This window comes from Vidua macroura, chromosome 6 (assembly GCF_024509145.1).
Source record: "Vidua macroura isolate BioBank_ID:100142 chromosome 6, ASM2450914v1, whole genome shotgun sequence".
In the NCBI taxonomy this organism is placed as follows: domain Eukaryota; kingdom Metazoa; phylum Chordata; class Aves; order Passeriformes; family Viduidae; genus Vidua; species Vidua macroura.
In genome coordinates this window covers 32,775,845-32,788,785 of record NC_071576.1, presented here as the reverse complement: position 1 = coordinate 32,788,785, position 12,941 = coordinate 32,775,845, and the positions used below count along the sequence as shown (strand labels likewise).

The 12,941-nt window shown below is 34.1% G+C and overlaps 1 protein-coding gene across 20 annotated transcripts in view; it reads right to left on the bottom strand.

Moving 5' to 3' along the window:
• GPHN (gephyrin) overlaps positions 1–12,941 on the bottom strand; it is a 275,721-nt gene that overhangs the window by 65,261 nt on the left and 197,519 nt on the right. For 9 of the 20 annotated variants that reach the window (XM_053980254.1, XM_053980258.1, XM_053980257.1 and 6 more), the window contains 2 exons: positions 9,965–10,021; positions 1,879–1,920 (listed from right to left, as the gene is read on the bottom strand). The exons of 5 other annotated variants lie outside the window; for them this stretch is intronic. In XM_053980254.1, the coding sequence (XP_053836229.1) occupies positions 1,879–1,920; positions 9,965–10,021 (99 nt within the window). The remainder of the gene's footprint in view (positions 1–1,878; positions 1,921–9,964; positions 10,022–12,941) is intronic. 6 more of the 20 variants (XM_053980256.1, XM_053980259.1, XM_053980264.1 and 3 more) reach the window with 1 other exon arrangement.

Below are 12,941 nucleotides of genomic sequence, written 5' to 3'. Positions count from 1 at the left end.
CATAAAGTGATGGACAAATGACTTAAGTTGCAGGCAAAGCAAGAAGACTCTAATTTCCCTGAAAGTGTGTCCTGTTTGGGACAAATTTGGAAAGGAACTTCCAAAGAGATGTCTCCTAAAGGGCAAAATTCACTCCCTTCCCACTATCTGTTCAGGAGAAAAATCTGTGCTCTTCTTCTCCCCCCACTTCATTCTAGGAACCAGTCTTAAAGGTGCAACACTTATTTACGGGCTAAACAGATGAATGGGGATACAATTCAGTATCACAAAGTCACCTCAGGACAAAGTGACTTAGTGATTTCATCATCTGTAAGAGCATGTTTGTAATTTTTGCTGATATGAGCTATGAAATGCCTGTCGATCAACTCCTTTTTCTTAATTTCATATAGATATTCAGAATGGAGTGATAATGGCTTCTGCCTTGCACCCATAAGCACTAAACTTAATTGCTTTTTCTGGCATTAGCTTAGAAAAAAGTAGCTTTGTATGGACCTGAGTCTAATATAACTTATTTATTCCATATTGGTGGCTTGATGATAATCATGATAAAAACAGTAAGGCTTTCATATAATACAGTGAACTGCACAATGAACTGCAGAATACATATCAGGTGTTTTTAAGAACACATACTTGATTATTTTTAAAACTACTTGTCTCCCAGTAGAGCCAGACAGATCTACGACAGAAAAACTGGTAAGCATCTTTCTTGTTAAAAACTGTTCTATTACATCTTTTGCCTACTCATACACTGAATCTATGAAAACCTTTTAGTACTAAGGATAAGGAAGTGCTAGGAATGATTGCTTGAGAAGCTGAAACTTTTGAGAACAAATTACACAAACAGTCAGCAAGGTACGGGTCTTTCTGCTTAGGGACAAAGTGATTGAGTAGGTGAGCTCTTTATGTTTGCATTTTTTATATTGCTCATGAATAGAACATTCAGATCAGGTCTAGAACCTGGCCCACAGTGTGAGGTAGAGCAAACTGTTAACTTCTTATGGGATCTTGTCACCTTTAAGGGACTCTTTTAAAATGCAGGATAAGTAATTATATGTGCTCAAGACTGATTCAGTATAGCAGAAAAGCTTAAGTCCACATTTTTGATACTCATCCATTTATAAATTACAATAATATGCTGAAATCTAATCTTTACACAGCAGGCCATGGAATCAATTTTACAGTATTTTATAAACTTTGTTTTTTCCCATGATGTTGTGAATTCTAATTTATCTTAAGGTATTTCTTCTTTCTTCTCCATTCTATTTACAACTGAAAGCCTTTTCATTTTCAATTCTTGTTAAGATGGTACTATACCTCATTATAGAAGACCATCATGATACAAAAGTATTTAAAATGGTACATCCATTTTGTCAGGTAATGACTTGAGCCAGACCATTGGAAATTAATAATGAATTTCAGGTATCATAATCCACCTATATCTATTCAGGCAATTAGCAATCATTCAGGTAATTAGCAATCATAATTGGCCATCTTTACAGAGCCCTTCCAGTTTCACTGTCCGAAAATGGGTCAGACTAACAAGTGAAGCATTTTGCAGCCTTGACATCTGTAAATTTGTTATTTTTACTTAATGTAAGAGATAACTAAGGATGTTTTTATCATATAATTTATGCTCATATGCTATGTAATAGTTGTCTAACTATACATCACGGTGGTCTCAGACTGGTACAGTGATTTTAAAACCACGCTGAACATGGTTGCAGATTGATCATGCAAAATCTGCCCCCCCAGCTGATTTTTCCCCACTTGTGCACAGTGCAATGCAAAAAAAAAAAAAAAAAGAAAAAAGTAAACAAAATCAAAAAAGTGTGATGGGTGAGCAGGTCGACTGTGTGAAAGAACACGTGCAAAGTATACCTCAGAAACACTATAGGTGGATGAGCACGAAGGGAGTCGAGCCTGGTTGTGCAGTGGGGAAAAGAAAACATTGTTAAAAAAGAAATGGTGGCACAGTAAGGGTCTCAGAAGGTTTTCTGTATAGGTGGTTCCAGCACTGAGGTAGTGGCAGGGGGTTCATAAAGTTTCCATGACCAGCTATTTCAGAAACTTCAAATTTATGCCTTTTAAGGTGGAAGCTTCTTAAAAGGGAAAAAAGTACTCTATTTGAAAATAGTTAAGACTAATGATGAATCTGAAGACAAATATAAATTCTTGGTCCACTAGATATCTGACAACACTATCTTTAGGACAATAAGGTATTCTAGGATGAAACTTTACTGATCTGTTTCATTTAAAAGTATTAGTCTTATTCTAACTCTACAGAAGATACATCTTATGGGTGAAAATCCGTAAGAGGCTCTGAATATCTTTATGTATTGACATACTCAGAACCAGCATTTTGACAAGGAAGTTTTTCTTCGATCTCACTGCCCCAAAAACCAGAATAACTTGCAAAGTTCAATGACTAATGGCCAGATATAGGTCAGTAGAAATCTGCAGATTATGCCCCTAAGCAATGTCATGTGTGTAATTCTTGAGGGACTCTGTCCACTGTCAAGAGCGTTCAGTGCAAGTTAACACAAGTTAATTGGTAACCTACAGTTTTACTGACTGCTCAAGACACATTTTGTTTCTACATGATAGCCATTATTCCACACTATTCATCACTCAGACATAACTCGAGTATTAAAAAAGGACTTGCCAGTAATTTATAGAAAAATCCTTTCTTTGGGTGAAAATATTTCATGTTTCACTGTCTGAAGAAGGAGCAAAACCAGCCTAATAAACAAAATGTAAAAAAATGGTTCTTATAAATATACTAAAAATCATGTCTTGATTTTTTTCTAGGGGTGAAAAAATGAATTATCAGAAGCCTTAGCAAAACTTCCTTAGACTTAATAAACTGTACAGCAGTTTGGATACATCTGTAGGAAAGATGAATTCAGCAAGGATTTCCACACAGGTTGTTTTTCCACTTGCTGATTTAGGTATATGATGGACTGAGCAGAGAACATAGTATTCATAAGAAGTCTTTCAAGAATATTTTTCAGTTTCAAATGTGTATTTCATATTTTTTCATTGAAATATATAATATCACTTCCAGGAAATTTCTACAGTCACATTGGTCTGTGCTAATTTATGTCTCCATTAAATATACAACTTTTTTTTTTTCTTCCTCAAGAAGTTTTAATATTCCAAAAATATTTTTCCTCCTTTCTGACATTCTGTATTTTATTTGCTCTTCTAGATAACATTGCTAAGGAAATTTGAATCACTTCGCATCATCTTAAATATTCACACACACTCGGAATTTTCTTCAACTGATGAAATGTTTTCTTAAACTGAGAAGGATTAAGACAAAAATAGAAAATTCCTTCAAACAAATAGCAAGACTGAAAAACACAGTTTTAAGAAATAAACTGTTATTCTTAAACAGTCTATTTTATAATTATAGAAAAAAAAAGAAAAAAGAAAGACGTCTTTAAAATCTTTCTAAAGAAAGGTGTGCTTTTGCTCAGAACAGGAGTGCAGCTATTCACCTAAGACTTTTGGATGAGGCTCTAATCAAGATTTTCATAAATAATGTCCAGCCATTGTTCCCATGGTTTGTCTTTCAACAGCATGGGAAAAACCATTAGCCTCGGTTTTGCAGGTGAGGATCCAAAGAATGCATGATTAGCAAGAATCATCACAGCATGGGTTTTTTACGTATCAGCAACTAGATACACAGAAACAAAAATGGTCAGAAGCTTTGGAACTATACTCCACACAAATCTAAAGAACTTGGTTCATGTTGTCCACTCCTCACGCCAACTTACAAGGGGCACGCTAGACATTTGTGCACTTTAATCTTCTCTTAGGCAACTACTCTAAATAGAATGCTATCACTTTCCTTGTCAAAGTATCCTGTAATCTAATTACCCATATTTTCATTAATAATGGAACCATTTAACTTCTGTCTTATTCCAATTAGGATTTAATAACTTTAAGTAATATTGTATTTTCTTTTTCATAGTTCCAGTTCTATAGAAGCAAATGACAATACTCCCCTCAATAAGATACCAGTAATAATTATTATATTTTTTCTTCCTCCACTCAAAAACACACACATACACAATTTCCCTAAATTCTTGTTTTCTTATTCATACATGTCTAGGCTCCCAATGTACCGTTTCATTTTCTCATAACGATGAAATCAAAGGTATACTGAAGTGCTGTGGTTCCAAACTGACCTAATGTTCTTGAGGAAAGGATTATGCTCACAGCCCACAGGGACTGCTGTTTATCTTCAATAGGATCACACAATGTGACCGTTTAATCTTCTGCACACTTAAAATTTCCTGATCGTTTCTATGTCATTGCTTTTTTTGCTAACTGGACTCCATTTTTAAGCATCTCTCTGATTTTGGGATTTTGTAAGTGCATTGTTTCTGTGTTATTAAAATGAAATATCAATACGTTTCCAAGCTCCTTTGATGTTTCTGCAATCTATCACGTACTCTACTTATAATTTGTTGTCATTTATGAACTTCAGTGACTGTTTGTCCAGCTGAGAGAAGGGGCAGCTCTCATTATTTTGTATGCTACCTGACAACCCCTACATATTACGTTGGGTGAAGGTAATGTGCTGGCATTTGGGCTCTTTTCCCTCACAAATATTCCATTTAAGGGGTCAAATTGTCAGTCACAGAAATTCACTATTGTGAGAATTCTTTTAAAAGAGTTATTTACACCAAATGAGAACTTGTTTCAAATGCTGTAAGAGTAATTTGTTTTCAGTCTGAAGACCTTACTGGCTTGACTCAGATCTTTACTGAGTGAATGTCAGAATCAAGAATAAGAGTCATGTAAATTTAATCCTTCATCATGGCCAAAGAAAGCAGGTACTTTAAGTAAGAGCAAATGCATGCAGGAGACCACAGACTCTGAGACACACAGATCTGTACGGAAAAGTAGAATCCTGGTTCCATTTAACATAATCTATTGAAAGTATTTGGCCACTGCTATGAATTCTGAGAATATTTTTCTTGAAAAAAAAAAACCATATGGTTCGGCTTGGAACCATACTGCTTAAAAGCCACAAAAAATTGTTTGGCATATTACTTGGGAACTCTGTACTTGGATATAATTTTTTTTCTCTTGGACTTTCCATAATATTTTTCTGCAGAAATTAAACTTGTATTAGAAATTCGCAGCCTGTACATTTGCCAAAAAACCCCATGAAAACCAAAACCAACCAAACAAGAAAAAAAACCCCAAAAAAACAAAACAAAAAAAAAATCTAAAAAAAGAATCTTCAAAGCACAGACTGAAGCATTATTGTTCTGTTGAATTTCAGAGAAATTCCACACTTCCAAAAGGGTATCAATTTTGGGAGGTATTACACATAAAATATAACAAAGTCAACTCTTTTCCCCTGATAATGTCAGTAGCAATTGCACTTGCTACTGCTACATTAATTTCAGAGGGGGAAATGCTACCATGTCCAAGTGACTGAACACTAACTTTTCTAAACAGTTCAGTGTCAAACTGGTCACTACAAGGGGTCAAAATATTAAGTCATGAAAAGAACTGCAAGATGAATGAACTTGGCAAGAAGAAATGCAAAACCAAACTTAGGTCAGCATAACTTCCTTGTATATGGCTATGCATTACTGCTGATATTGAAAGAAAACTATTCAACCCCCAAAAATCCTTAATTAATGAAACTTTCATGCATGTTTTCAGTGGAATTTTATTTCAGATCTCTGGCAAGCTTTCTAAACTTTTGGTGGCATCTGTGATATTCTGCAGAATTCCAGTGTTTCCTACATATTTCCAATGGCCTTTGAACTTAATCTGGGAAGAATGTCTTTGCAATTCATTCTGGAATAAAGGTTCCACCTTAATGGTATTGTGCAATAGCGTTTAGTTTTCACTTCTGGAGCTGGCCATCAGATACTACATGCTCCCCCTCCCATACCATTCAATACTTTTGCCACATTGTAGAAGTATCAAAAACCTGCATCTAAAACCCTTTCCAAAAGCAGTATGGAAAAAATGAAAATTATTTTTAAAATTAACTATTAACAGATCCCTCATTTTTTTTCTCCAACTGTTCACTACTTCTTCTCTTTGATCAGTCATGTGCATTTTGTCTTTTAAAATGCTCTTATCTACAACATCCATTATTACTGCATGAATCAGGCGAGCAGTGACAAAGCAGCAAATTTTAGCAATGTGTTCTGCTTGTTTTAGGAAACTTAGAGGCATATGCAGAATATATGGAATATTTATTTATTTATTTACTTACTTACATTCCTTACTTATATTCCTTACTAATGGACTGACTTCCATCATGGAGGATATGGCCATGAAATAACAGATAAAGTGGCACAGAGGAACAGAACAATTTCATGACAACTCATGTTGTCCTGCTGCCATGGCTAATGCAGTCACAGCTTTTAGTTTGAAATCTTTCCTCATGTGATATTCTGTGAAATTATGTATGATTAGATCATCTTTTTTGTACCATGTTTCATGGCATATATTTTTTTCTGGCTTTATATTTATTTTTAAGTACTAAGTCAGTAATTTAACAATAAGTAGTTTAAAATATCTTGCTTTGTCTTGATTGTGAGTTATCACCAAATGTAAAATATGACACAGTTTATACCCTGAAAACTTGATTCCTAAAGGATTTGCCAGGAAAAAGATACTGTCCTTTAATCAAATTTATTTTACAGAAAACTGTAAAATATTAGCAGCTCAATTTCCTTGTATTTGACCTGCAAAAGATTATAAACTCAAGAATTTCTACTTGACAATAAGCAGTAATAAACTGTATGTCAGGTACAAAGCTGTATATGCAAAAGCACCCAAAAGGGGCAAAAATTATCAAATAATTTTCATTACAAAAATTATCTTGCACTGTATAACCTTAGTGGATTATGCATTAGAATGATAGTTTTGAGGATGACAACAGAGTGTATAGAAGACAAAGAGGACATGAATCTAAAGAAATTACTGAGAGACCCTTCAGTGGACAGATGTGCAAAGGGATAAAGTGTTATTAACTTTCACATTTACTCTGCTACAAACTTTTTCCTAATTTCATTTTATGCAAAATATGTGGCTTAAAGACACTTCTATATAGAATTGCTGAAAACCTATTCTTAATTTATGAGGTGAACTGCTGTCTGTGTTGTTATAGTGGATTTGACTTGCTTTATTAAATGTTTCTGTGAAAATTGGGTGACTTTTATAGGGTGTCATGACTGATATACTAGATCCTAAATCTTTTTTCACAACTTTTTTCATTAAAGAACAAATGTGACACAGAAGAAACATGCTGCTGTATTTTTTTGCACTAGTCTGCTAAAAAAAACAAGCAACAAAATTTGCATAGCTGTCATTCAACCAAATATTGACCAATTTTGTGAGATAAAACAGGGACCCAAAAAGATTGATGGCAAAGACAGAGGTACATGTGAACCTATATGCTTTTGGGTTACCTTATATCAGCCATAGTTTTTGGTTCAGGTAATACTATCAATCACTGGCAGAAGGTATTTTTATTCTTTAAATTAAGGGTATCTCTTTTATTCATTGCTAAGTTTAATATTCAGGAAACTTTTAGATATGCAACTTTGATTTTGGAAAGGGATTTTTTTTTTTTTTTTTTTTTTTTTTTAGTTTCTGCAGTTTGATTAGCACTCAAAATGCAGTAGGGTATTCTTTACAATAAACTCTGTCAATCAGGTCGGGTTTCTCACATACATTAAAATGAAACCCCAGCTAGAAAAGAAAGAAAATACAAAGAAAGAAATAGAGAGAGGAAGGAAAAAGATGGGGATGAGAGGACAAACCAATCAGATTTGGTGTTACCAGCCAGCAGAAGTTTTAAAAAAAAATCAGATCACCGAGTGAAATCATACATTTACTCGGAGAGAGCATCCTTTGACATTGCCTTTGGGTGATCTCTGAGCTCCTCCAGCTTTCGATGGAGCTACATGTAAACATCAGAAAATGAAATGACAGAGCAACCTGTTCTCTTGTCACAGTTTTTTTTTTTCCTTCATTTTTCTTTTGCTCTTTGTTTTTGTGTTTTATTTTGTTTTTAATAAACCATAGCATAATGCATTTCTCACTGCCTCTGCCAAAACATTTCAAGATATCAAAGTGCTTTGAACAACACAGACATACAAGACTCAGTGAACTTAGAATGTGGAAGCAAGATATCTTTGCTTACCATGGCTCTTCTTCACTACAGGCAAAAAAAAAGAAAAATCAAGGGAACTATAAAGCTACTGAACCTCTGCTACATTGTTGTTTTTTTTTTTCTTATTTATTAGTAAGGCTGTGTTCTAGAATTTATTTCCATAAAAATAATTTTTAGGGAAAAATATTTTATTTAATAAAATACATTTTATTTTATTAAAATAATATTTTAATTTTTTATTTTTATTCCCATAAAATGAATATTTTCATGTTTGGGATCCTCAATTAGGATTTCCCATTTTCTATAAGGAGGATTTTCTGTCTACATATATATTTAAGGTCATGGCATTAAATCAGATAAAGAAATATTAATCCAAAATGAGCTATCAATGGGTCTTCATAATAACAGGTGAAAACCACCATCTAAATAAGCTACATCTTCGGCATATATGCATGCATTATGCATCTAGATTTGTATGTGATGACTGATGCCTCAAAATGCACGGGTCACTGCAATCACAAACAGAATTTTCAAAAACAGCACAGAAACTGTGGCTGTGTTGTATTTTTATCTGTGTGAATTCAGTGTCCTGAATGTCTCCTCCTGAAACAGAGCCTCATTCATGTACACTGCTCTTCTCATCTACACTGTAATTAAAACATCTTCCCAAAACACAAAATGGAAAGATAAAGCCTCACAGATAGTGAGGAATGCTACAGATGCCTCTAGCTAGAACTTGTATAAACAAATAGCAACTGGTTCTTTTTCTATGCTAAGATCAATTTAAATTAAAAAGAGGTGCATAATTAATCCTTTCCCTGCCTTTCTTTGTGCTCAGTGAAATAACATTTTCACAAAGAGCAGTTGTAGAACAATGTTAGAGAACAGAGAGGATGGCTTGTCCTGGAACAAATGCAATACACTTACATACAAAACCAAAACAAAAGATCATAAACCAAGAAGACAGGAAAGGCAAGGAGAATGCAGAAGAAGAAATAAATAATTAGTGGTTGAGAAAGTGCTAAAAGGAAATAAAGCAGGAAAAAGGTGAAAAACTGGATAGCTGAAATAGAGGCAACTCTTGAGATCAAAATGGCTTGGACTGCATATGATCAGCGTCTTGGTTCAAAACCATTTATCAGGGTGCAACACTGTGTATGGTGGGTACTGGTTTAGATATCTGCCTGTTCTGTTAAGCAATCTAAATATTTGTGTATGTTTATACAAACATTAAAAGGCAGAAGATACTATCAGCAAAACAGTGGCTCCATTCTTATTAGTCTCCTGTGAATAGCTTTCATCTGATATTTCTTTACTTTGTTTTTTTTTTAATTTAAAGGCTATATATATATTTTTGAAATATTCAACTCTCTTGAAATGGTCTTTTGCAGAATTAAATGCAAGAAGTGTGAACACTATAAAAGTTTAATTATGTTTCAAGATGGGAAGCAATAGTTTGAAGATGAGTAAATCACTTCTCTATGTAACAGGCAGATCAGAGAAGTGGTTTAATCATGATCACCAAATTACTTCAAAGGCACTTTAAAAAGGTTGTTATTATCTCTTACTTCTAGTGACACCCGAAGCTACCTAACTGGCAGCCTGCCTTCAATAGGTTGTTCTATGTGTAGCACAGAAACAAACAAAATGTGACCCAACAGCAATAAGAATACTGAAATAAAAATGATATGATGGTGAGAAATGGAAAAGCCCCTTCACTCCCTCCCCACACCTCCCCCTTCAAAAGGAAAAGTGTAGGCTATAGAAGAAAACTTGCAAAATAAATGTTAGAAACATATTTACTTTGAGGGATCCAACTCTACTAGCAACTCCTTTGCTTTCATCCGGCCGTCTAATTTGCTACAATGGGGGAAGATGGGTAAAAAAGACAGAAGAATAAAGAAAAAGTGAACTTAAAAAAATTTCCACACAATCAGTTAGCAGTACATGCAAGACATCAATTTGACTCTCTGAGACACCTCTAAAGGACAAAGACACAGACTCTAATTTCTGGAATAAATGACGCTTTATCATGGCATTTTAAACTTGCTTTGTTGATCACTTCTTTCTCAGTATATTACCAATCTGGCATATATGTTACATGCTGAATTCACTAACATTTTCTGAAAGAATATATGTTACTTATCTGATTTAGATATTAAGAATAATAAAATTCTAAAACTCTAACTGAAGAAAAAACCCCTCTATACCTTCTATAAATCATATGAGCAGAGTATGCTATAACTGGGAGCCTGCAAGTATCATGATTGATACCTGACAGAATGCAATACAGATTCCTATTGACCCAGGCCTAGAAATTTTAGCCACTGCTATCAAGATTCCCAGTTAAAAATTATGCTGCCCAACCAGAAAATTTTAATGCCAGACCAATATTAGATTTTTATTTAAAATATTTAAATATCTGTGTATATGATCCCAAACATCTCCTATCTGATTACTTTTCCTGTATTATATATGGGTTTTCCTAGATGATGCAGAGGATGGAAGAAACAAATGAGGTAGCTGCTTAAAAGGCTTCATATTTTTAGAAGCATGCAAAATAAAACATTCATTTACACCAAAAGTTATTTTCAGAATGTCTTAATATGGTAAATATACCTCTTTTACCAGTAAAGTGAACACATGTCATTTGAAGCAGAGAGGAAGAAGTCAATAAAAATTACTTTAGTGACAAACTAGTAGTCTGAGCCAAGACTGAACTGAAAGTTCTTATTATCTTAACTAAAACAAAATCCCACACAACTGAGGTGAACCCTTTCAAATCACAGTAACTGTCTTTAAGAAATCTCAGCAAGGAAGCCAAAGATTGAATGAACCATGGAAATTCAGCTATGCTTTATGCTCTCTGGAGCACACTAGCAAGGCACAAGTTAAATTGTCCTGATTGTTTTTGCCTGACCCACACAAAACAGAGAAAATCCTCTTCAAAAAACAGTCAACTGAGTGTTTTGGTTTTTTAATTGTTATTTTTACTTGTATTTGATTCTCAAGAAAACAATGCAAATGAAATAATATCTTAACAATTTAAGTATTTAGTTTGGATAGGATGTCCATTAGCAAAATACACTGGAAACATTTATATTAATTGTTGTTTTCCTTCCCTGGTCTTATGACATTAAAATAGCATCCAATTTGAACTCTGAAGTGAAACACCATCACTACTGCTATCATGGGACTCCAGGAAAATCTCCACTCAATACTAGTATACAGACCAAGAAGAAACAGTCATTCTTAAATAAACTATGTCTCCTTTAGAAGACACATTCAATTAAAATATATGCAGTTGTAACTGAGTTACTACATATTAGATCTGTATTTACTAATTGAAAAAAAAAAAGAGCACCTCAATTTAGAAAAAGATCCTTATCTGAACAAAAAACATCGTGAGTTAGAGCAAAGACGCTTTCCCCAACATCCTGGTTAGGTACTACCATCCCAATAGTAAGACAATCTAGTAGAACTGCAATTCATTTTATCAATTTGTCACTTTTAAAATGAATAATACATTTAGGTTTGTTTGGAAAATGAGAAATAGGAAAAAATAAATACTTATAATCTCACAAAATGACATGGAACTAGGGCATTAAGAAAAATGCTACATAACGCAGAAACTTGAGGAAAAGTGACAGCAATATACACTGCCCCTCAGGGAAAAGGTTTTTCTTGCATTACTCACCAATTGCTGCTGCTCAAGTTGTTCTGAAGGTTTAGAATTCAGTTAGAAATGAGATTGGAGATATTACAGGTGCATATATCTAATATTATTCTTTCTTTCTTCAAAATATACATAGAAATAATACACAATGTGTACACTGTGAGCAATGAAGTTCTAAATGCTTGCATATATAAATTCCAAGGAGATAGTCTAAGTATTGCTTTACATCCATGGCACAGTTAATATACATGACAGCATGTTTTCTACAGGAGCATTGCAGAGTGCAACTTGAATGCTTCTCAAGGGATGAATCAGAATTACATGAATATTGCACAAACTACATTACATCTGTTCTGGGAATTAAATAGGGTATTACCAAGAAAGCAAGGGACAGCAAGAATAAAAACCTGTATCTTTTTCATGGCGAATACCACAGAAAGGAGTTCAGGTGTATCCTTATCTTTCTCTGGTCAACTGTAGGATGATCTAGAAGTTGTAATTCAGAAAATGGCATGGATTATACATCCCTTGTTTTTCAGAAACTCAGCTAACACAAGAACCCTATAACAGATGAACATTGGCAAATAGAAAAGATTATGATAAAAAATATGTGTAAGTGATCTAAATCAAAAGTATCTATACCACAACACAAGCTAAATACGTGGTTAAAAGATGAGGCAGGAGCAACACCAAGTAGTTATGGGCAAAATGTTACTGAGGGTTTTGGAACACTCTGAAGGTGAGGGATGAAGATACGTAATGTAAAGAAGGAAGAAGGGTGCTGTGTAGGGTACATTCCAGGAAACTAGAAGGGTATAATACACTGACAGTTTATAAATGCATTATATTTACATCCCTTTCTTATTCACAATGGAATAACAGCAGGAGTTAATAGCTAAAAATTAGCTACAGGTATCCCTGTCTTTATATCTGCAGAACAAGGTGGAGTTACAGCTGGAGTAGAATGAGATAGGAAGCCAGTCAAAGAAAACTTAGGAAGCAAGGAAACTAGAACCAAAGAGTGAGCAAAGAGGAATGCTCAAATATGGTTAATGGATTTGTTAGAAGATGAGAGAACAGAAAATGTTTTCTGAGCAGAAGTCT